The sequence below is a fragment of the Struthio camelus genome, chromosome 27, assembly GCF_040807025.1.
Source record: "Struthio camelus isolate bStrCam1 chromosome 27, bStrCam1.hap1, whole genome shotgun sequence".
NCBI lineage: Eukaryota > Metazoa > Chordata > Aves > Struthioniformes > Struthionidae > Struthio > Struthio camelus.
Genome location: NC_090968.1, coordinates 2,879,228 through 2,904,540, shown reverse-complemented (window position 1 = coordinate 2,904,540; position 25,313 = coordinate 2,879,228). Strand labels below are relative to the sequence as shown.

Genomic DNA, 25,313 nt, shown 5'->3' with positions numbered 1-25,313 from the left:
GCGGGCCTGCGCCCTGGGCCCCCGGCGAGGGGGGGGCGGCGCGGGGTGGCCCCGGCGCGCAGAGGCAGCGCGGCCGCGGACGGGGGCGCACCATGTGCGGTAAGGGCCGGCGGCGCGGGGGGCGGCGGCGGGCGCGCATCCTTCTCCTCCTGCTCCTCCGCCGCGGCGGCGGCGGCCCCTCGGCCCGGCGCCGCGACCGCGCTAGGCCGGGCGGCTGCGCGCCGCGCCGCTCCGCTGCCCTCCGCGTGGGGAGGCGGCTGGCGGGGCGCGGCGCCGGGCCCCCGTTATGGGGACGTGTCATCGCCCGGCGTGCGCTCCTCGTCCGCCTTCCTGGCGGGGGGCCGCCTTTCAACGTCTGGACTTGAAATGGCTTATTGTGCGCGAAACTGCGCGTAAACGTCGCCCGAGTGTACAAAAGGCCATCTCCTTCCAGCTGTGTGAAGGACGGCTGTAGCAAAAATACTGGCTTCCCTAGGTGTAGCTGCCTTCTGGGCTCTCGGTGATGTCAGTGGGTTTTGATTCAGTGGTAGGCTGTGCTGGGGGTGTTACTATTCCTGTTTTGATTGCGTTGCGTAGGTTTTTAGGTTGTAATCTTCAAAAACGTGAAAGTGACATAGGAGCCCAAGCCCCAGTGAATGTCAGTGAGGCGAACGTTATGGAAAAGGGACACAGGTTTCAATGGTAGCATTTTCAAACGTGCTTCTGGTCTTGTCAAAATAGTCACTCCCACTTTTAGGGGAAAAGTGTGGTTTATTACTTTCTTCTAATCATTGCAACTTCTGATGTAGCTGCTCTGAGAAACTGAAGTTGCATCATATAGGATGTGAGGTGAACCGGTAAACTGTTTTGAACGTGGCTTATAAGTGTCCATTGCAGGGTTTTTCATCAGCTCCTCTCAATCTGTTTGTAAACCAGGGAAACTTTCCTGTGTTCAACGCATGCCATGAGTGAATTAGGGCACAAACCACTGAGGCTTGCGCTCCAAAGTCACTTAGGTGCTTTGGAGCGCAATCCTACGTGCAGTCCTGTGTGTCTTATCAGAACAATTGTTCTACTTTGTCTTTTGGACACAAGAATAAAAAACACCTTTCTGTTCCTGCTTTGTTTTGTGTCATGTTGACTCCTTGTTTGTTTTTCTGCGGAAGCTTATGTGGTAATGATCTGTTGGGTGTTTTTATTTTTCTTTTCAAGTTTCCTCCCTTTTTTCTATATTTTTGTGTTTAAAGCTAGAGTTGGTACTCTAATCAAAACTTTACATTGAAACGTTTTATATATTTGATTTGCGAGTTGCTGTTTCTTTCAGTGTTTTTGTAAGGTTGAACCAGAGTGAAATAATATCGCCTTCAGCCTGTCCAGTCTGTGGAGCACTATGAAGAGGCAATCAGAAATACCTATTTCGTTTACGTTTTCGTTTGCATTAAGCTTACGTTTAACACTATGTTAATATGCGTTAAAAGTAGAAAGTGGGACAAAGCTATGAATAAAAGGGATAATTGTTGTTATAAATAGCTTTGTGCGAGAATAGGGATACTTTTGGTGCATTGTGCTTGCCTTTCTGGAAGTCCAGCCTTTGAAACAGGCAATATTAATATTCTGCTCTGCATTTTTTAAACTATGATAAACATTGGTAATTCTGGGGGTAGTTATTTAGTTGTATTCGAAGTTTATTTACCTGCAAACCCATTTTTTCCCCTTTTCAGTGTAAGCAAAACCCTTCTTGGATGTTGAAATATTTATTAAATAGTAAGAAAAGTAGCAAGGATTGTTCACTGTTGTTGACTCTTCATCAGAGGCATTTGCTATACTTAAAAATGAGAAGAGGACAGCATTAACTAAGTGTGTTTCTCTAGAGAGTTACGGTATAAATGAAGATAAGCGTTGGAAATCGGAGCGCTTCTGAATGCAGGAAGTATGTATCTGAGGAGTTAAGGTTTCTGTAGGAAGTGGGAGGAGAACTGTTTGGAGTCTGAGATACTAGCACATGAGCTCTTGTGACTTGAGGTTAAGCGCAGCTGGCAGAAACTAAGGTATACAATCTCCTCTGCTGCTGCCATTCGTGGTTCAGCTGATGTGCTGAAAGCAAAGTTGACAGAGCTTTAGGTTCATGTTATGCAATGTTAATTGCAGAGGCAGTTTTTGTGCTTTCTTCCATACAGCAGCAGTAGACTCCCACAGAGGAGCAAGGTGAACAAATTGAGGTGGTCGCCTCGTAAGTACTCCTGCGAATATCATGAAAAGGCCGAACCTGCTTGTAGGTACTCTGACTGCTGAGTTACTTATACAAACCCTAATTTTCTCTCTTAACTGAAGTGACAGGAGTCTTATGTCTTGGAGCAGAGGGCACCCAGTTCCATTGCTGCAGCCTTTGTGAGGTCCCAGTGGCTACTTTATGCAGCGCATTGAGAGCCATGGTGGCCGGGTTGGTTGTAGCAGTTGTCAGACAGCGTTTCTGTAGTAGACTCTTAAGTCAGGATGTCCGTTGCTGCCTAGTAGGTGTACAGTCTCTGCTCAGATTTTTATCCAATTTGACTCAAGTGGAAAGACAGGTATGGGGATGAGTTAAAAAAATCAGCGGCAACGGTTGCTCTTATGTAAGTTTTCCCTCTGACAGCTTCAGGATTGTTCTTAGCCGTGCAATGTTTTCGGGGCACTGATAATCTTAACGCTCAGGTTTATGTGCAGTTATACCTTGTACAGGTATATCAGATTGCAGGATTTCACCACTTAACGGGAAAAGTAATGTAGCCTTTAAGTTTAATTCTTTGACATTTAGCGTAGATGACAGATTTGGTGTGTAGATATGATTTTTTTTGTTTGTTTGTTTTTAATCAATTTTGTACTTGGTATGTATTAAAAGCTTGCAGTTTAAAGACCAAAGCAGGTATAAGTTGGGCGTGCTTTGGTCTGAAGGTACCAAACCAGTTCAATCTCATCTTTGAAATGGTTTGGAAAACAGGTTTTTCAAGATAGCCAGGCTTGATAGGCTGTTCTGTAAATAATAAACCCATCGTATGCTGTGACTGTTTTAAAACAAACAACAAAAAAGGGTTTTAGGGTTTAGGTCTCATGTTATTAGTGATTCTCGAAGATGGAAATGAGCTAGCTGAAGACTTGAGTTTCAAGGATTAAGCTTGCCTGTACATCAATGGGGATTTTTTTTGCTCCCAGGAAAGCCATATCTACACCTAGGTATATACCCTTCTGTAAAGCGTAAAATAGTGGCTCTTGCCCAAATTAGTCCTAGAGTTGATGCACTGGTTATTTACCCTAGACAGGAGAAATCTTGCCATTTTATCTGGAGAGAGGTGTGCGCGTAGGTGATAAAGGAAGCATCCAGCAGGCAAATGTGGCTCTTCGCTGAGTGGATATTTTTCTGCTGTGCTTCTTTTCCAGTGCAGACTTAATGAATTGAACCCTAACTCTCCCATATACAGCTAGCAGACACAATAACGATAGTCTGCTTGTTTCTGACCTTGTGCTCGTCCAGGGTGTGCAGAATTAGTGTTCTGTCTGTGCATGGTGGTTCACACAGCGTGCCCCCTCACTGGGCTGCCGGGAGCAAACAACGGGAACCCGCTCCAGCAGGGCGATGAACATGTCCGTGTTAGGGAAAGCGTGGAAGTAGAGAGGGGTGAACACCATCCAGTTCTGAGACTTTGTTCTGTGCTACTCTTAGCCTCCGTGTTAGAACTTGGTGTTAGTGCTTAGTTTCTCCCTCGCTGTAATTTGAAGAAAAAGGTTTTTCCCTCCCCTTTCCCAATTTGTAACGTATTCTAGGTACATTATATTTAGTAGCCTGTGTTTTAATTTATTGAAGAACTGAGGACGGGACAAAGGATTCTTCAGAATTGCCAAGTGGATGTACTGATAACATTGTCTGTTGAGGTTATTTTAACAGTGTATGGTGTGGTATAAACATACTTTAAATCTGAAGTAAACCTAGCCTGAAGGCTTTTCTGCTTACGTGGGAAAAGGATTAGGAAAAGCTATTCCTGAGTAACTTGGGGAAGGTAATTTATTCTTATCTGGAAGTGGTGATTCATTTCATTTTCCTATGAAATTACCATGAAATAAGGATACATGAGAACACAAAGGTCTCAGGAAAATAAAGTTCTCAGAAAAAGTTTTTTTGGTGACCTTAACAATAGAAATAGTTAATCTAAAGCTGTCAGCTCTTTGTAGAGAATTCTTTATGTAGCTGTCATTAAGAATGCTTTAGACTTAGTCCTTGAATATTCAAAGTCAGTTCTGAAACAGAGCTGAGTTCCCCAAGCAACTGAATGTGCAGAATGCTCATGGTTCACAATGTAAAGTTCTTGTGGCAAATCTGTAAGAAAGAAAATGTTTCGTGTTCTGAAATACGTTGTTCAGTGCATTTCACTTAGGAGACTCTACAGGACTTTTCACTATGACGGTCTTTAGTGTGCTTTAGGAATTCTGTGAGCAGCTTACCTGCTTTGAACGTGCCTATTCAGTCCATGTGTGCAAAGTCACTAGCTTAAAGTCACTAGTTAAAACTGGCTGAAGTGTTTTTTGTTGAAATGTAAAACACGACCACTGTTCTAATCCTGAAGTACGTTAGTGTCAAGTCCATAGTGTACTCCAGGCAAGGGTATTATGTTTTCCGAGCCTATTGGATATAAATTCCAGTAGTACGCTTGCTCCTATCTTTTTCTGTCTAGCAGCTCACAATTATATAAAATTCTGGAATAGCGTGAAGTGCACAGGGGTTTTAGGTTTCACATTGTATGCGTTTCACCTAGAATAATGGCAACTCAGAGTTCATGAAGGCAGTGTAATTAAATGCCGTTAATTTCTCCTGATCTTTTGCAATACTTCCTCTTTCTGGCTTGTTCCAGAGTGTGTATGACAAGGGGCAGGTGTGGCATTATTACTGAAAAGTAGCTCTGTGTTGAACGGGGGTTGCAGTAACAGTGGCTAAATGTGTAATTTGAGCCGAAACTGAAACTTCTGTTTTCAGGTCTGCTAGGGGCCTGAAAGCCCTGGTGGGTTGGTTTCGGGAACAGTCTTCTTGGACTTCTACATTTTCAGCACCTGGGATTCAGGCTGGCAAGCAGGATAAGCTGGTAGTGTATCAGATGGGACCCTGACGGAAATTTGCTAGATTTGCACTGGAATTCCATCCAAACCAATGTATTTCCCTTGACTGTTGTTATTTAAATGAATTGTCACTTTGACAGAAAAATTGACACTTTTTGACAGAGCACTCGGCACAGAAGCCTTCAAGCAGCTGTAAAGATCTGTGCAGTTCATCTCTTTTCATCTTTTGAATTGTGTACATTCATTTGAATATAAGCACAGAGAGGGAGAGAACAAGGCTTTAACAAGGCATTGTGTTTTTGAGAATAACTTGTCTATGGTATGTGGAAGGAATGTCTTTTACAGCCTAAACTGAAAGGTAGAGTTGCTTTGTGCCACTACACATCTGCCACGTTCCATCTCAGAGAAGGCTACGTTTTGTAGCTGGGTGAAGTGATCCTTTGTTCAGCCTGCAAGCGAAAAAGAGGTTCTTTTCCTGCACCGCCAGCGCTCTGTGTCATGCTGGGATGTAAGTATCATCCGAGTGCCCTTTGACTCAGCACAACTGCATTCCTTTTGCTAGGTTTACACAGATATGACCAAAAGATTTGAGGTGAAACTCAGGAGCAGAATTTGGTGCGCAGAACTTCTATTGCTGGCTGCTGAGAGAAAAAGACATTTTCCAAGAATACGTTTAGATCGGTGAGGCATGATGAGTATTTAATGCTGTTGTTCATTTTTTTGCTCATCGGAGTTAATGTCAAAGGCAGTAGCGCTGTACTGAAAAATGGAAGCGGTTACAAAATTTGACTGCTTGTGTATTTCTGAATAATCAAATATTTAGGGTAAAGCTGGTAAAAATAAATGCTTTTTTAAAATGTAGGTTAAAACTTTCTCTGGCTGTGTGAGGAATCATCTCGTTATGGGATATTTGAGAAGGAGAAAATGAAATGCATTTGAATTTCCAGTAGATGAAGCTATATGTTATTTCCACATGATTCATCACAATCAAATGTCACAAATGCCTGATAAGCCTTCAGGTGTTTGATTTTTAACTTGTAGGTTAGTAAGTCATGCATTTAGGGAGACTAGTGTTAATTTTATCAAATATATTGTCTCTTTTACTTTTTTTGCTTCATTTTTAGATGCTATGCTTTTCATTTTTGTTTGGTTATTTTTCTGTTTTCTCTAAGATGCGTTTTAAGCCTGCTTGTCCTGCTTGCCTTCTGACTTGTAAAATGTGTAGATCGCAGGTGGGTTTTTGGAGTTTTATTTTTGTACTAGTGTCTCTGTTATCACTCCAGCTATTTGTCTGTCAAGACCTAAAAGCTGGAGTGTATCAAAATTGAATCTTCCAGGGTGTACACGATTGTGTTTTATGAAAAGTTGTTGTTGTTTTTTTTTTTTTGATGGCGTTAGTCTTAGATTTGGACTTTTTTCCCAGTCCTTTTGAATAATCTTATATTGTGCTGTAATTAATACATTTTCAATGGCTGAGGCAAATGCCAAGTTGACTGCTTTGCAGATAGATGTTTTCTGTTTGTTTACAGTACGACTAGAAAGAAATACTAGTGTTTCTCCGTCTCGTTCTCAATGAGCCATCCCTGCCTGTAGAGATTGTTTTTTTCTCTGTGCCCATTCAGTACTTGGCATTTTGTTACATACTGTTAGCAGTTGTGACCTGTGGCAAGGAGTCAAGTTCGTATTTTTTCAGTTCAGGTGTTACTGACCTTGTAAAACTTTGCAGAGAAAATAACTTTTCAAGCCCCTATCTGATTTGGATTCAGGTTTAATAAAGATGTCCTGATAACACTTCAAAGTCTGCCTTGATTAGAAGGAAGGAGACTGGCTGTAGTCCATTTTTTTTGGCTCAGAATAAGTTTATGTGCCTGTGCCAGGATCAGGATGGAGACTAAAATGACCAACTCACTTTTACAAAACGTTGTATGACAGGAAACCAAGTTTCTGACTAATAATCGTGTCTGTCTATTGAGTCAGGCTTTCTTTTATGTGGAGGACTTCCTAAGTCAAAAAAAAAAAAAAAAAGGTGGATTCCATAAGGTTGATAGTTTTCAGTTTTTGAAGCTGAACTGTGTGCATCTGTTTCTTTTCCCTTTTTCTATTTCCTTTTGCTCTTCTGAGCCTTCCCTATCTGTAGCTTCAGCTGAAAACCACAAAACCTTTAATTTCTTCTGCATGTCAGAATGAGGAATCAGTAACAGACTGGGATTATACATAGCTGTTTTTGGAGTTCATTCATACATTGCATCAGTGCATGCAAATGAATGTAGGTTAGCAGCCAGAAAACAGATCCGTAACACGGCAGTTCCAGCACTGGGTGTCTCACCTGGTGGTTTTGCCTGTAGCTGCTCTTTGCCAGGCGTGCCAGGTAAAATTCACCAGAAATCTCAGGATGCTATCAGCTCCAAATATTGTTTGAACTTGAGAGGAGTTTGTATCTGTGTCAGAACTAAAGCTAAGCCAAAAATATATACGTCATTGTAATGGCCTTGCCGGGGGAACCAAGAGCACGTGTGAAAAGTGTATGCATTGTGTGAACCGTGAAGTGTAAGTATGTGTAAAGTGATCGTCAGTGGAGCTTCGTGAGAGACACTGTTGTGTTTCTTTGGTGTTTTTTTTTCTCTCTTCCTCCAAGGCTCTGTTCTATCAGTTAGAGTTACGTGGATTAGACATTCAGGAGGGGATGTATGCTCTGCGCTTTGTGCGGGGCTGATGTCATTGAAATGACTGTTGGGCAGCCCAATCTACTTTAGTTGAAAATACCCTCATTTTAAAAGCTATGTCACAACCTGAAAGCAAGTTGGGATTTTTGTAGCTGTGTACCTGTTATTTAGATTTATGTAGGTGATGTCAAAGCCCCTTTGGCTCCGAAGAGAACTACCTTCACAAGCCTCACGCCTGTTGGTTGCTAGAGAGGTTTGGAATTGCTGATGGGCAGCCAAGATGGGGTGTAAGGTGGTGGAGCAGCTGTTGAGACTACCTAGATTAGGTTGTAGTCCTGTTCCACACGCCTTCCCCTCTGCCTTTCCTACAGTCCTCTTTTCTCCTCTCTTCTTGGAATATGCCTGTATTTGTCAACTCTCTTGCCCACAATGTCTTTTCCTAACTTGGAAGTGGTTATGGTTCACCCTTTGCCTCTGACTTTGACAGTCTGTTCTGGTTTTGCCCGTGAGTCACGCAGTGGGACGCTCAGAAGTGAAGAAGGCCTGCTCTGTACTCCCGTCAATGAGGCTCTTGTGCATTTCAGACTACTGCTGTTCACCAGGAAGGATGTACAGGAACCGTCTCACTGAAGCCAGCAAGACGTTCAAACCCCAGAGCACCTTAAGACTCGTCATCAGTCTCCGTTTGCTGTAGAGAGCATAAAGCGCTTGAGTGGCGTTTGGTATTGTGCTGTGGTAGTAGAATGACTTACTAGATAGCTGTATGCCCGAATAGGACTGATTATGCCGTGTTCAGGTAGCTGAAATGTCATCAAGGTTAATACAGAGATTGTAGGGACTTGCAGAGAGCTGTTTGAAGGGCCTAGCTAATGTGTGAGCAGGGTGTTGCCTAGAGCCATCAATAAGAAGTACCAGGCTCAGGGATTTAGGTGGAAATGGGACCATTAGTGCGTGGTTCTGAGGCACATAAAAAAAGGAGAGAGGTTTCAACTCTGAAATTATTTGGAAATTAATTGGAAATAATTTGGAAAAATATAAGCAGCCCTCATGTTTCCCTAATTATATGTACATGCGTTATAATTATGCCTTCCGAAGTAGGTTTACTTTGGACATCATGATAGGTGGCTTTGATGAAAAGTGAAATGCCAAGAATTGCTGGAACGCAGCATACCTTTTTAAAGACATCTTGTGAGCTTGCTTTCTCTATATTATGGTACATACTTGTTGTTTTCATGTATTCTACTACCACTGTGTTAGATGTCTGGGAGTTTTCTGGAAAATCTGGAGAGAGGGACTTTTCCAGCTGCCTGCTGATAAAGCAGTCTGCTTTGTAGTCCTATTGTAAGACCTGGAAGTCATTTAAAGGATTTTAGGCATCCCAGATAGAGTTGAAATGTGCAGTCCTTCAGCCTGGATGACAGCTGTTCAGAGTCAGTTCACTTGTAAACTGGGAGGTGGCTATTTGTCTGAAGAATGCAGTTTATAGATAAACAGAGTGAACAAAGTATCTCAAATTGGGAAACTTCCCCCTTCTCCCCCCTCCCCCCCCCCCAAAGGGTGGTGAGGAGTGTTTGGGCTATGGATAGCATGAGGGAAGAGGGAAGTATCCTCCAGAGGAAGTTTTTGAAATACAGCAGTTGTTAGCTACTCTGAATATGGTTTTTTTTAGCTGTGAAGTGGAAGGTTTGTGGAAGAGGACCTTACCCTGTTCATTTAGTTACTAGAACTAAAATTCAAGTTGAACAAATGCCATCAAGAGATGGCAGTAGCAGGCTTGCGTGTATAATTGGTTTGGGATGTCGGGAGCGATGGAAGTGAAACTGCAGATTCTTGTAAACTTGGTCCTTAATAGTCTTAAAGTGGTTTTGGATTTTTGGAAATGAAGGTAGAAATGACAGAAGCCAAGTGGAAAGCTCCTTCTTTTTTTCTTAACTTGAGTAGATAGTTTAAGAAAGAAGAACAGTGGAACTTGCATCTAACTTTTTTTCTAGTAACGAAGAAGGAGGTAAGTGAGAGAGAGTGTGCTCTTTTTGCAGGAGACCTGGAGGGACATGTTTCTTCTGGTGCTTGGTTAGGAAGGGATGCTCTGGGAAGGAGAAGATGCAGCTTTATGACAAGCTTATCTTGAGACCTGTAGGTGAAGTCCATGCAAAACAGGAAAGAGTTGGAGAGCGTCAGAATGTTATAAGGGTGCGAGCGACCTTGTTGCAGATGCCATGTATCTCTGCTCAGGCTAAAAAACACCTCATAAATGTTTCACCGCTTTGCAACGTGTTATTCAGTGCATCTGTCAATTCTGAAATGCCTGTGTGTATTTCTCCTTATAAAGTAAATTAAGACATTAGAAGGCTTTGAATTATTCAGGATAATTCCAAAACACAAACAGTTTAAGAACGCGCTTTTCCAAACACTCTTTAAAATAATCTTTGTGTAAACAAAAAGATATATTTTTCAAAAGTGATCTAGGGAGTAAAAACTTTTACATGAATAAAATTTTGGGAACTGTGAGGCAGGCTTATATGACTACATTACCAGCAATGAATCAAAGATTTGAGATGCTTTTAAATAGAATTTTTTTTTTTTTGTGGGAGTGAACTCCATTCTTCTCAAAAGCATTTTTTTAATAAAGTTTCTTAAATTACCAAACTTGAATTACCAGTCATTTTTGGAAACTTAAACATATAGATGTTTGTGTGAAACCTGTTGTGCTTGTATTCCTGCAGATATTTTTCTACTTAAACGCCTTAGACTGGGCAAAATGATTTCTGTGCAGATATTTCTAGAATCCAGTAAATGTCTCCTGGTGCTGTTGCTTCATGATAGCACCAAAGGGAGTCTTTCTGAAGTAGAGCCATAGTTGGTATTACAGATCTAAGAGTTTGTATGTCCCCATCACCATAGTACATTTGCATGCCAACTGCTTACAAGTAGAAGTAACAATTTATCTTTCTTTCCGACCCTCAGGAAAAATAAATAGCTCAATTAGAGTAAGGGTGTTGGTTTGCACGAGTTAAATGAGTTTTTCTTAGGAAGTGGTGGGAGGAGCTTCTTGAGAGAAAGCCATTCAAGGAAGAATTCCTTTAGAAGATGGTTCTTAACTGTGCAAGCCCAAGCTTCATGAACCACATTTTTTTTTGTGTGTGGAGTGATGAGTTTCCTGTCCACTTCATTGTCCCCTGGCAGTTCATTCTGTCATGCAGGTGCAGCTCACATGAAAATTCAATCCCCGTTACTCGCAAGCTTGCCTCCTGTTTAGTCAATGTCAGCGTTATGAAAAGGATGCTGGCATTTCTGTGGTTAGTTTTGGTCTCTGAAATGCAAGTGACATCGTCTCCCTTGGACTTCAGATGCGGTAAGAAAAGCTACAAATGTAGTGGTACTTTTCTGTCGGGAGTTCTCAATACAAATGTCCATTTGAGTTTGGTGAATTTTTTAACTTAGTATGTGCCTGCAGATAAGAAATACAGATTTTACCATGGTATTAAATGGGTATGTCTTTCCTCCCCACGTAGGAATCTTTGCTTACCTGAACTACCATGTTCCCCGGACAAGACGGGAGATCCTGGAGACCCTTATCAAAGGGCTCCAGCGGCTGGAGTACAGAGGATATGATTCTGCAGGTAGCACTCTCCCAGTAACAATGGCTCATTTTTGAATTTGGGCTTGTAAATATTTCTCTTGGTGTGTTTATGAATGTTTCAACTGTTGCCTGTTTTTCAAGAAAACTGAAGCACAGACTGGATATTTCTGTGATCAAGTGGTCAGAGGTTAGGATTAACTTTAGATGTACGGATATTTGTAAATGTTTTTGATGCGTATTATCCAAGCGTTTGAAAATACCTTTAAGACAACAAGGGGAAAATTCATTTTTAATCCAAGGGGCTTCTTACCTTTATTTTGAGGTTTAGGTGGGGAAAGAAAGGGCACTGTAAAACAATCATCTGTGTGTGTTTCTGTGAAATACTGTAACATGCTTTCTGCACTTCACACTCTTTCCTCATATTTTGTGATGGTATTTAGGTGTGGGAATTGATGGAGGAAATGACAAAGACTGGGAAGCTAATGCTTGTAAAATCCAGCTTATCAAACAGAAAGGGAAGGTGAAGGCTCTGGATGAAGAGGTTCACAGTACGTATTACCCTTGATCTCTTTGCCCCTTCTCCTCCCATTAAACGTCTTCTCGTTTCCTTTATGCTTTGAATATCTTCTGTCTTAGCCAGAAACACTGTAATCCAGATTATTGTGTGTAAACATATCACAGACGTAAACATACGTACTGTTTAGGACCCAGTGATTCCATGGACATTGCCACGAAGTCACAGAGAAGTCCTAATTTCTCAAGCCAAGGGAATCACATCCTATTAAAATAGAACAGACCTGAAAAAAAACATGTATGTATGCATGTATATATGTGTGTGTGTGTTTATGTACATATACTTAAATATATATACACACACCTCTATACACACCCCCATCTATATATATATTTTATATATATACACACGTGTGTGTGTATACACACACACACACATACACCCCTCCATATATATATATATATATACACACACACACACACACACACACACGCATATAGTAATGCTGGCCCCTACTAAAGTCTTGAATCTATGTAGTGATGGCCTACCAATTGGTTAAGAGAAAACATTAAAGTAATTGTAAGTTTAACTGTCAAATTGATAAGCAAGCAAGCACAAAGTGAGGCCTTCTGGGTGCCTTAGATTTAAATTTTAAATTTCCTATGCAGGAAACAAATACCAAGTTTGTTGTGTGTGAAATACTGATCACTTGTGTGTTAACTTGAAGATACTTCTCAGAGTAGTTGGGATTTATGGTTTGCATTTAAAAACTCTTTTTTTTCCAGGTATCAGTTGCGTTGTTACTAAAGTTAACTTGGAGAAATCGTATAAATGAAACTGGAAAGAAACTGATTGCATATCTTAAGTTGTTTTTAATCAATGGTAATATTAACCTGACAGTAGAATACTATTTATCCAAAAGAAAGGTGGGTAGATGAAAACTAGAAACTGAAAAGGCCAGGTGAGATGATACATGCATTACAACAATGAAAGGTAACAAAATATTTCGGAAAAAACATTTGCCTGCTCAAGAAAATTATAGGCTGTAAATAGTTTTGAAGAGATTGTGGAGGCAATATTGGAACAAAAGGATGATTTTTTTCCTAAAAAATAGTAATGTTACGCTTTCTAGAGATAAGCGTTACTGATGAATATTCTAATTTTAGTGTTACGTAACTATGAAATAAGCTAGCTCAGTCGTAGCTGATGTTATTGCACTGAAGATGATAGGATGACAAGGTACACCCAAGAGAGAGAAAGTTGGATTCTTTCTTAAAGTTATTTTTTATTTTGGTAGGGTGAGGAGCGCAGGGAGGTAACTTGCGTGTATCCACATTCAGAATTCCCCTTGGAAATTCAGCCAGGAGATGTGGTGAGAGAGAGGCACAAGGAAGCGTTCTGAAAGATTCACTTGTTGGTATAGTGATTCTCGGGTAGAGAGGTTTTCTCCCTCTTCTCTGCTGTGTGGCAGTTTTAGTGCTCACTGGGAATGAAGTTGTATATTTCAATTGTAAACCTCGTTAAACACATGTGAAACAAAGCACTTTATTGCTTTGCTAGAGCACGTGGTCTTTGCTTTGGTAGCTTTACACACTTGACACTTTGTTAGTGACTTGATGATTGTATTTCCGTTCCAGAATTGCAGACTCTGTGGACCTTACTTTGAAAGCTTGATAAGACTTTTAGTAATAAAAGCTTCTCATACTTCTGCCTGCAGAGCAACAGGATATGGATCTTGACATTGAGTTTGATGTACACCTTGGAATTGCACATACCCGTTGGGCTACCCATGGCGAGCCCAGTCCTATCAACAGCCACCCACAACGCTCGGATAAAAACAACGGTAAGAATTTTTGCTTGAGAAAACGTGTGTTTCTGAGCAGGAGCAGTGACAACTCTTTCGCTTCTAGAAAGCTTATTATCTTTTCAGATTACTGATGTATAACAGAAAGGGATGGTTGGAGGCAGCGCGTGTGACCAGTTAGTTTATTTCAGGCTATGATACTAATCCGAGTTACGCAGAAGCCAGCAGGGGCTTGGCCATTGATTTGAGGCTGTGGCCTAGGTTCTAATGAATGCCTTGCAGCAGTAGATGATCTCATGAAGGACTGCGATTAGTGCTGCAAAGCTTCAGTGAGCTTATGGCCACTGTACAAGGAGGATATAAAAACACAGAATTAAATTGCATGGTAAGAATTTTCCCATCTGTTCTTTGGAATGGATTTTTTTACTTTTTTCATTTTTACTTTCTCTCATAATCACCATTTTAGAGCAGTGGGTTGGTCTACTCTGTGCTGCTGCAGAACGGAGCCTGGTTGGTGTGCATATCTGTGTAACAGTCTGGTGGGTGGCACCAGCAAGATGATAGAATGAGCATAGTATTTAATTACCGCTAGAGTAAGCGTGGGTTCCTAAATTGCCAATCATTTAAGAATCCCCAAAACTTTTACAGGATCTAATTTGCCATAGTCCCACCCATGTAATTGTTAGCTTTTGCCATTACAGACCAAGCGAAATGGGGCAGATCAGGGAAATGGCACCACAGAGTGAAACTCTTATTTTTATCCTGCTAAGTATAGCTTTACGCACAATAAAATTGTGGACTCTGCTCTCTGTTCTGGTATTATACTGCCATCTGTACAGGTAGGCCACAGGAATACAGTATTTACTGTGCTACTATTTTAAGATGCACAAAACATTTGCCTGTGTCCTGGATCTGAGCAGTGTATTTCCTCCCGTCTCTAGAATTCATTGTTATCCACAATGGCATTATAACCAACTACAAAGACCTGCGAAAATTCTTGGTAAGTAAAACTAGAGTGTGTGTGAGAGAGAAAACGTATCTTGGGATGTAGTGCAGTAGCGCTGTATAGATTATCTAGTTGACCTTGCACAAGTCCTTGCACAAGGTGGCCAAACACCTGATAATTTGAAGCAATTCTTGTTGAAGATCCTTTGAGACAGAATTATCATATGGGTTGATGATACTTCCTGTACTCAGGAGAGGTCTGTAGGTTGAGATTAGAGTTTGAAAGGATGGAAATTGCTCTCCAAGTTGCACAATGTTGATTGCATCTTGCAGTTTGAGGGTGGGAATCATTCTTTTCCAGTTGAGGGCGCTTGTTTTGATAATCCAGCCATGGGAGTTGCACAGATTTTGTTGTGCTGGATGACAGCTCTATTAGCAGGAGTAAGTAAATCTCTTCCAGATTGTCTTTAATTCTTTTTCCTTCTTGAGTTGCAAACATTGCCACTGTTAAACTTGTCACTCAGCTCTGTAAGATACACATCATAAAAGAATAAGGTTTCTTTGTAAGTCCTTATATCCATGCTTATATTTAAATATGCCAGTTCTTTGTGCATAACGTCTTTAAGATGCTCCCTTTCCTCTCCAGCTGCATGATTAAAGTTTCAGTCCAGGCTTTGATCATTTCGCATCTTCATTGCTCTTGCGTCCTTGTCTTTGATAAATACAGTGAGGTTACTGTCTGTCACCTTTGCCAATGCTGCTGAACTGAACTTATCTCTGTGTTGTTCCCCCCTCTTCCCTTCTGTTCACACTTTTTTTTTTCATGTTTTAAATTTAGATGATAATGTTTTGGGGAAAGGGATTGCTGTCTCTAGTTATCATTTGTGCAACACTGTTTAGGCAACAAACAATAAGTATTTGATAGGGACTGAAGGCAGTAATGTCAAAAAATAATAATACCATGTTTTTTGGTTGCTTGCTTTTAGGAAAGCAAAGGATACGATTTTGAGTCCGAGACCGACACAGAAAGCATAGCAAAGCTTGTCAAATATATGTACGATAATCGTGAAAGTGATGACATTAGTTTCACAACCCTGGTGGAGAGGGTTATCCAGCAACTGGTAATATATTTTGAAAAGGGTGGGAGGAGTGGGGGATACGTAATTTTTTCTGGTGGAGTTGAGCATAAATATAAAAATTTTACTAGAGTATTTCCAAGTTGGAATGCTGTTACTGCACCATTGAATCTGACCAGGGAGTCTATCCCTATCTGTGCCAAGAAATCCTGTAGTGTACAGGTATGGGCAGGTTGCTTTTTAAAGTGCTTTTTTTTTTTTAGGGGGGCGAAGGCGGGGAGGGTTCTTCCCTAATTGCAGACAGTTAATAGTTTGTCTGTGGCCTGAAGGACAGTAATTTCCACTCTCCCCTAGATACATATGCTTTCTTATTTAAGGTAGATATTTTTCTCGTGAATATTTACTAAGGTTAAGTTTTTAGTCTCAGTAGTCTCTTGAAGGCAGCCAGTTCCTTGAGTTGGGAAAGAACACACACAAGATTTTTAACGTTATTTTTTCCATGTGGTGTGTTTGTGGTGGTTCATTTGCTTAACGAAGTCCCAATTTGAGACACTGATTTAGGAGAGTGAATTCAGAACTGCATCTGAGCTTTTGCTGAAGTTTCATCGGAGCCACTGGGACATGATCCAATTAAGCCTGTGCTTAAAATCTTCCCTGAAGCTGGACTTTATTTACTCCATGTAAACCTCCAGTCTGGAAGAGATGCTGACCCCTTGTGGGAACTTAATTGTAAAGCATGTTGCTTCCATCTTCCTTGTGTCGATTATTATTTGCTGAATTATGCAGGTGAAGAGGATCCACCATGAATATACTTCTCTTTCCAGGACTAGCTTGTTTAGCAGACAGTTTTTCAGTAATTTGTCTGGCCAAAGCTATAGCAGCTGAAGACAAAGAACAAATTTTACTTGCAGATCTTGGTGACAGTTTGTATTTCTCTCATTCCAGGAAGGTGCTTTTGCCCTTGTGTTCAAAAGTGTTCATTATCCTGGTCAAGCAGTTGGCACCAGGTAAGCGTTGCAAAGTTCTTGCATCCCATATGTGGTTTTTAAGCTCGCTTTTCTGTCGTGTTAGAAGATGATAGTGTAGCGGTTGTTCTAATTACGCTGTATATGCTGGGGGGGTGGCAGCGGCTGTTGTTTTTCATTTCCTTTCTCTCTTCTTCCTTTTCTCTTTGTCATTAGCAGGAACTCTAGAAAACGTTTTATCAATTTCTTAGTGAGCACTTTGTGTTACAGTTGGTCTGAAACAGGCCAGCTCTGACCATCTGAGCATACTTCAGGACACTGGGTATGAGAGCTTTCAAAAGGGATGGTTTTATTTTCCTTTGTGTTTGTAATTGTGGCAGCCTTTGGACAAGTATTCCATGTTACTTGAATAAATTGGAAATTGGGCCAGCTTGGTTTTCAGGTTTAGTACTTCACTTTAAAACATCAGGATCTGTTGGGACTGGTTTAGCCATGCTCATGCCTAACGCAGTCTTAAAATCTCAAGAGCGTCAGTATGTGTTTGTAGAGACGTACAGTGGGCAACAGCTGTTGTGTTCTTGATTCACATATCCATAGAATTTCAGTTACTCTTACAGAGCTGATGCTAAACTTAGGACAGATTCCTCCTGTGCAGCAACAACAACTTATTTATGAGGAGCCCTCTCTTTTTTTCTAGTTCAGTTCAGTAGCTGAGATCCTGTGCTGGAGAGCAGCAGTCCCTTAAGATCGAATGTTTGGATGCTGAACCTTTGGGTGCTGATGGTTGTAATTTGATGTCTTGCTTGCAGGCGAGGCAGCCCCCTGCTAATTGGAGTGCGCAGCGAGCACAAGCTCTCCACTGACCACATCCCAATACTGTACAGGACCGGTAAGTGCGGGCACCACCTTCCCAGTGGGTTCCAGTCATGCTCGGACCAATGTATAAGCATAGTGTTTGCACAAAGCCCCGGCTGCATGCCTTGGAGTAGATATTATACCCTTTACTTTCAGCTGTAAATTAGACTCCATTAAAAAGGAGATTTTTGAAATAAAAATGTTTTTAACCGTATGCCGTACCATATACCTCAACTTAAGTTTGCTGAGATTATGAAGGATATGCAACCTTCTGCTTTTGCTCCCTGGTATCTCTGTATACACCAGCAGAACTGACCTCTAGTTTTGATCAAAGCTTTAATGTTGTACGGTTGCAAGGAAAACGTGTTTGTGCAGTATAGCTAAACTCAAATATCTGAGTTTATGTTTGTGGCATGTTGGCGTTCAGGGACTATGGTGTTTTCAAGAAAAAAAGTGACTGTGCTTTGCAGGCTGTAGGCTTTTCACCATCGCAAACCTTTTTTCTCCTGTAACAGAATGGTTTAAAAGAAAAGAAAAGTAGCATGCAGGTATCCTTTGTGTGGCAATCTGTTTTTGCGTTCTCTGTGCACCTCTCTCTCGCGTGTCTGTTTTACTGCCGCAGACAGACAGCGGCACCCTTGATCATGAAAGTGACTAAGATTTATTCTTCACCTGACTGTTGTCCGAGGGGTCTCTGAACCCATTCAATTAACGGGCACGCGATTAGCTCTTTGAGCATGGCAATGATCAAAAAGATTTACTGTGCCACTATGTCTTACTGCTTCCAAACGGTGCTGCTAGTGACAGCTTGCTACGATGTAACGTGAAGAACCAGTCTCAGTAAAGTTTGTGTTTATTCTTGGTTGACGCTGGATAATTAGAAGTAATCCTTAATGTATGTATGTAATGCTTTTTTATTTTTTTACTGATTATCTGAAGATATTTTTCTTTCAAATTACACTTGCAGCTGTGCAATCTATGGATCATTCTTTTGATGGAATATCCATAAAAATGGAGGAAGGTGCCTACCTGAGAAAATCTAATACTTGAAATTTAAGACAAATCCTCCAGTTCCTTAGGAAAGGAATAATAAATGAGGGAAATTTGCATTGTCTCTTTAATATGTGGTTATTGCTTTCCAGGTAGTGTAGTGAAACAAACGGGATAATCAGAATTTCTGCTTGATCAGAAACACAATGAGCAACACATGAGAAAATCCTCCATCAATCCACCCATCCCATCCCAAGTGTTCTGACATAATGCTGAGCATATACAAAACTGATGATTTACTGCCGATTGTGCTGTGTGCTTCCTGCAGCTTCGATTGCAGAAAGAAACAGTAAATTACCTTAAACAAAGGCAGTAGAGTGAAACCCACTGAAATTAGAAACAAGAGGACTTAAGAGCCCACTAATAATCCGAATGCAAACATTCGCTGGAATTCCTTCAGGAAATCAGATTGTCAAAGAGCTACATCCTGAGTGCAGTATGGATCTGAATTGCAGCTCCTGGCAGAAGCAATAAGGTTTAGCTGAGGCTGGAACTTACTTCACCTTTGCTCTTTAGCCTGGCTGTATTTAATTAACTTGAAAAACATGAGGCAGTTATCAGGGCGAAGCATTATTAATCTCTTATTAAGTACTTAATTTGTTGTAGGACTAACCATCATCTGTAATCTGATGAACTAAGTTCACATCTGAAGTAGGAGAGAGCTTTCCTACAAGAGGAAGGAAACAAGCCTACAAGCTCTGATGCTTAGCTAACCTCAGTTTTATGAAAGGTGTCAGTGTGAATTGTTAACAGTAAAATTTTGAAGTCACGCGATTAGGTTAATTCCCACAGGCTTTAAGAACCAAAGTCCTTTAACTTTCAGTGGCACTAAGGCTTTTTTGAAAGATTGACCATAAGAAACATATGCATTAGAGAATCTTTGACTATAATCATTGTGTCATTAGTTCTGTAATGCTGTTGTAGTCTGTAAACACCTCTTAAAGAAACCTGAACCATAATGCTGCTCAAGTAAGTACGGGAAAATATGTTAAGCAGAAGCCACATTAATCTCTGCTGCATTAACTTGGCAGAACTGCCATCTGCTTAGTATTGCCGTAATGGAGAGAGAGATGGTATCACGATATACTCGCAACATCCTCCCCCCCCCCCCCCCCGCGCGCATGTTTTTACATGCTAGGGTGAATTCTCAGTGACATCTCTATTCTTTGATTACAGAAGGGAAAAGATTACTTTTGTGTTGCTGTTAAATTCTAGTAAATGGGAGTTAGGTGCTCTACAGCAGCAACCCAATTTATCCATAGATAACGTGGTATCCATAGCTAAGAGAACAGCCATAACTGGCTGATAATACTTACTGTGACTTTTCAACCATGCCTTGGTAACGCTATCCAAACAGTGCAAATGTATGTGCCTTCTAAGAATATGTTCCAGTTACAGCTCATTGTAGAATTCTGTCATACAGGAAAGCAATGCAACATAATAAAGTCAACATGGGGAAATGTTGTATTTTGAGAAACAAAATTTGCATGTTTTAATCAAGTATGGGTGCTTCTTTTGGAGAATGGCCGCTAATACTGTTGCTCTGTCCTTTCTGGTTATTTTCTTCATTTACTGACTTGATAAATAAAGTGGAGAGCCTAAATTTTGGCAAAGTGGAACCTTCTTATTAAGTATCAACATGAAAGCAGCATTTTTTTTCTTTAAATTTTCACTTACAGCAGTATAAATTTAAATGTCAACATCACAAGCGCTATTTACATCATTGAATCAGATCTGTTATCAAGTACGTGAAGCAAATTATGTTAGGGCCTATAGAGTAAATATATGTAGTACAGTTTCTTCAGTTTTGTTATTCTTCAGCAATAGTCTTGCACGTTTTGCTAGATAAGCTGCTTAATCACCCCGTTGCCAATTGGTGTGAATTGCATGAGAAATAATTTTATTCAAGGTCAGGGTTGAGCAGGAGGTGGTTTTGGTCCTTGTCCGCGTTCCTGATGAGCTTCGCCCCTGAAAAGTATTTTTTATAGTTAAATAAGAGGAGGAGCTGTAGAACGTATTGGGAAGTACTGAAGTACTTCTGAAAGCATCCCTGGTGAAATACTGACCTCCTTTTAAGGCTTAGTTCAATTTTTTTGGAAGTTGGCTTAATTTCTCTTAGTCCTGTGTCCTTCAGTACACCTAAATACTTCCCTTGCAACAGTTCAAGACAGACTGCAGTTTGCCAGCTCTACAAACTTGGGATCCGAATGAGAAGTTTGTTTTTGGTATCTCAAGAACACCACTGAATGCTTAATCAGGTATTCATGATCTGTATCTGAAAACATCAGCTCAGCCAGACAAAAGTAGGTTTTGGTTACATGTGTTGGTGCTCAGTGGAACAGTGTGCTGCACAGGTTGCAGCTATGAAAGAATTTCATCCAGCAATGAGAATAATTGACAAAGAAAGAGCAATCCTGCTTGATTTTTCAAAGCCTCAGGAAAATTTGTTAAACAGGAACATAGGAGAAGTTTATAACAATAAACGGGACAGATTCAACTGGGAAAATGTTAGTAAATGTGACTGCTCATAAGGCAACTTGATTTTTTTTTTTCCCCCCTGGTGGAGCCAAGCATAAGCTTTTATTTGAATTTTTACTGATGTTTTCTCTAAACTGAACTCTGCACTCAACATTAAATTTACAGCCCTAATTTAATACAGCACATTAAAAAAAAAAAAAAAAAAGGCAAGGAAACTGAGAAAAGGCATAATAATATGAGTGCTGTTATGTTGCCCTCTTGTTATTTTCACTGTTAAATTTACTGTAATCAGTCACAGTGATTAAAATAGTGCTTCATGTTGATACTGTTCCTTGGGACCTTTGGTTGGGCCTGACATTGCAGCTGCGTTCTGTATTTATTAGTACATGCAATACCTAATCCCCATGTCTTCTAGGTAAGGACAAGAAGGGAAGTTGCAACCTGTCTCGTGTTGACAGTACCACCTGCCTTTTCCCTGTTGAGGAGAAAGCTGTGGAGTACTATTTTGCTTCTGACGCTAGGTAATGTTTTTCAGCATCTTTTAGTGTTTATAAAAACACACTGCTTACATTTGAGGCCTTGAACAGGAAACTAAGACGCAGTGGTTTCTTTACGAATAGTAGTAAACTGTTTGCATGTGGCCACTGGCGTTATTTTACAACCACTAACAGGTTGCCCTGTGTGGCCTTAAGTGTATCGTATCCATGCAGAAACAGAGAGAGAGAGACAGAGACAGATTAGATGAGATGCTCTGTAAAAGAAATGAAAACTCACTTTGTGACAGGAGTTTATTGTTCTTCAAGTGTATCTGTTAATGTGATTCCACAGGAGAGTAATAGGAAACTTGGGAAAGCACTGACCTAAATTAAGAAGACAGGCAGCTATTATCAGGAGAATTGCGTTGATTCTACAGGGATCTCTGCACACGTGCAATTCATTCAAAGAAGAGTTATTTTAATACCAACAGAGGGAGGAAGGACTAACTTCACAGCAGCCTTACCAGAACTGTTGGCCTTCAGTATGTTAGGGAAATAAGTACTTTTTCTAGAAATGTGAAAATATTGCCGTGGTTGACTTCTGTAGTTCCTTTCACCAGAGTGTTTTGGAGAATCTTCTGACGCCCTTGCATGTTCTCCTGATTTTATAGAGTTTTTCAGTGACATGCCAAGTTCAGGGCAAAAGCTACTAAAATAGCGAGCAGATGTGTTTAAATACCGCTTGCCTTATCTATGTAAGACAGCATGGTTTCAAATCTTGTATAAGATTTTAAACCCCACTGGTAATCCCAGCATTGACATTCTCCAAGTAAACTGCAGGCCGGGAAGATATTCAGTAGTGCCTAGTTCTTGGAATGCTTTTAATAAGTACCTCTCAGAGCACTTTAAAAGGTGGCCAAGTTGTCCCCAATTTTATAGATGGGGAAAATGAGAGGCAGGGAGGGGTAACTGCTTATCACTGGAAAAGACAAGAAAAGAGTCTGTACCTGTAGTTGAGGGCCCTGTGTGTTAGGCCAGTTACCTTCCTCCTGACGTCCGCTCACTAGCTCCCTTAGATCAGGTTGCTGCACGTGCTGCTTTGTCTGAGGAATTCATAGTTTCTTCTCAACATAGGCACTGAAATTAATAATGGGGTAGGAGGAGGAAATCCAGTTGTGTTGTCAGTGTGGAAATGTACTTTAGTGTTTTTTATTTTAAGAGAAATTCCATTGAAATGAGTAAGAGGCTTTCTTGAATCAAAAACTGTATGTTGGCCTATAAATAGGGCTGTAGCCCTCATCTTTCTATGAAGAATAATGTCTTACGGCAAATGTTGTATGATTTTTATAGTGCTGTCATTGAGCATACCAACAGAGTGATTTTCCTTGAAGATGATGATGTAGCAGCTGTGGTCGATGGCCGTCTTTCCATCCACCGGATTAAACGCACGGCAGGCGATCACCCTGGACGTGCCGTCCAAACCCTGCAGATGGAACTGCAGCAGATTATGAAGGGTAAAATCTTCTGGTTGTCACCTATCCTCCCTAGAATCACAGAACAATTTAGGTCGGAAAGGACCTCCGGAGGCCACCTAGTCCAGTCTCTGTGTTTAAAGCAGGTCCAAGTAGATCAGGTTGCTTAGGGCCTTGTTTAGTTGAGTTTTTAATATTTCCATGGATGGAAGTCCCACAGTCTCTCTCTCTGAGCCCCTGTTCTAGTACATGGTGAAAAAATTTGTTGTTACATCTAATAGGAAGTTCCCTCTAGCCACTAACACCGTAACGAGGAGAAATATGGGGCTGAGGATTTTATGTCCTGTTTAGGGGTGTCCATTTTTTTCAAGATATATCTATAGCAGGCTTGCCGTTCTGCATCTGTTTGCTGTTCACGTATCTTGACTCTATAGCTGATGCTTTGCTAGAAAATGATCTGTCAGCTTAGTGAATCTTTTTATTAGATATTTATGTACAGGAACAAAAAGTAAAGTGCTGATTGGCAGCTGGCCGGTTAATGACTCTGATCCAAACTCTTCCCTATATACATAGCGTACCATGAGGTAATTTAAAGCGTTTTCGTTTGTTTTCTTATGCTGCTGCTGCTGTTGTTGTTGTTGTTAATAGGTAACTTCAGCTCATTTATGCAGAAGGAAATCTTTGAACAGCCAGAATCTGTCGTTAATACGATGAGAGGAAGGGTCAATTTTGATGACTACACTGGTAAATGAAATTAATCCTCCTTTATTTTTAACAGCTCGGTATCTAGTGGTTACTCGCGGATGAGAAAGTAGACGATGACACGGGAAATTGAAACGTGCCCTTGTAAGACAATGTATGTGTCTTACAGGGAGTGCTTCCATAATCACACGCTCTCGTGGCAAACTTACTGTTTGTGATGACTCTTTTGCTAAGAGGTTGATCGAGATTTTTATTAGTGCTAACGAGCAGTATTAATTTGAGAATTTCTGCTAGCTGGCCACCCTGATTTTCTCCCTGAATCTGCTTACAGTAAATCTCGGTGGGTTAAAGGATCACATTAAGGAGATTCAGAGGTGTCGTCGCTTAATCCTTATTGCTTGTGGGACAAGTTACCACGCTGGAGTTGCGGTAAGTGGTCAGTCTTGATCGCTTTGTGAGTTGTAGCTAGGATGGAATAGCGGGCATAATATTGTGCGTGTTGAGCACGGTAAGGATAAGATGTTTGTACTGAGCAAGCGTGTACTGATGAGTGAAAACCTTCTTCAAACCTGCATGCACCAGATTTTCAAACTACCAGTGACATCAATAGGAACTAAAAGCTGGCATAACATAAAGTTATGAAAACGTTGCTTATGATTTTGTTGCTATGGAAAGCTTTAAAAAATAAACTTCTGAAAAGAAAACTGGCAGGGGAAGAGACAGTGCAGTAGCAGAATGCAAATACTGCAGCGAGGTAGGGGTTGCCATGAGTCAAATACGATTTCTTCCTTTGCATAAATAGTTTATGCAGGCAGCGATGGCACTTGCTTAGAGGTCCCTGTACTCGCCCAAGAGAGAGAAAAGAGGGTTAGCTTTATGCCTTACAGTGGTACAGAAGGCGTGTAATTTTTTCCTACAAGGCATTGTTTGATCATAGGGTAGAATGTGATGGCTGTAGATGAAACAGTTTTGGTTGTAGCTTGGCAGCCCATCATGTTGCAATTAAAAGTACTCCACAGCTTTGCTTAGGAATCTTGTTGTTTCTTTCAGAAAGTTGCAAAACACAGCTCCATTAACTGATTTACAAAGATGAGAAAAGAAGGGTTTTGTTCACCTTGGCTAACTCTATAAGATAATATTAACAGTAATCAAAAAATTCACTAGACTCGATACTGGTAGCGGCTCTTGAAATCTTTAGTAATACAAATTCCATTCCAGGAGAATGACACCCTGGCTTGAATGTTGTAAGTGAGAACTGTTTAAGAACAATATACGTGTGGAAGGGGTTGGCCTCATAGGCTTTCTGTGTGGCTAAAAGCAGAGTAGCTTTTCATAGGGCTAGTTGTGTGTGACTTGAGTACGAGTAGACTAATTAAAATATAAACCCGGGCTAACTTTCACATAGTATTTTGATAGTAATATTTTCCAGTGTGTGGCAGCTAGAAGGCTTTTTTTTTAAGTTTTTTTAAACACGATGTAACGTGTAACTTTCTGACGTCTCCTTTTACCAGACTCGTCAGGTTCTGGAAGAACTGACTGAATTGCCCGTTATGGTTGAACTAGCCAGTGACTTCCTGGACAGAAACACTCCTGTCTTCAGAGATGATGTTTGCTTTTTCATCAGCCAGTCAGGTATAGTCTCGCTTTACCACCCACTCACTCACCTTTTTCC

At 40.8% G+C, this 25,313-nt stretch overlaps 1 protein-coding gene and 1 long non-coding RNA gene across 3 annotated transcripts in view; one reads left to right on the top strand and one right to left on the bottom strand.

Moving 5' to 3' along the window:
• GFPT1 (glutamine--fructose-6-phosphate transaminase 1) overlaps positions 1-25,313 on the top strand; it is a 37,926-nt gene continuing 12,613 nt past the window's right edge. The window contains exons 1-14 of one of the 2 annotated variants that reach the window (XM_068920672.1): positions 1-99; positions 11,237-11,344; positions 11,745-11,852; positions 13,536-13,661; positions 14,564-14,622; positions 15,554-15,688; positions 16,589-16,650; positions 17,418-17,497; positions 18,431-18,484; positions 21,407-21,512; positions 22,818-22,981; positions 23,588-23,683; positions 23,973-24,070; positions 25,153-25,273. In XM_068920672.1, coding sequence (XP_068776773.1) covers positions 93-99; positions 11,237-11,344; positions 11,745-11,852; positions 13,536-13,661; positions 14,564-14,622; positions 15,554-15,688; positions 16,589-16,650; positions 17,418-17,497; positions 18,431-18,484; positions 21,407-21,512; positions 22,818-22,981; positions 23,588-23,683; positions 23,973-24,070; positions 25,153-25,273 — 1,324 coding nt within the window. In that variant the 5' untranslated portion in view covers positions 1-92. The remainder of the gene's footprint in view (positions 100-11,236; positions 11,345-11,744; positions 11,853-13,535; positions 13,662-14,563; positions 14,623-15,553; positions 15,689-16,588; positions 16,651-17,417; positions 17,498-18,430; positions 18,485-21,406; positions 21,513-22,817; positions 22,982-23,587; positions 23,684-23,972; positions 24,071-25,152; positions 25,274-25,313) is intronic. The other variant, XR_011136466.1, reaches the window with a different exon arrangement.
• On the bottom strand, positions 17,835-21,898 carry LOC138062454 (uncharacterized). Its single transcript, XR_011136469.1, has 3 exons — positions 21,766-21,898; positions 19,830-19,925; positions 17,835-17,969 (listed from the first exon to the last, which is right to left on the bottom strand). It is a non-coding gene; the product is annotated as an uncharacterized lncRNA (long non-coding RNA).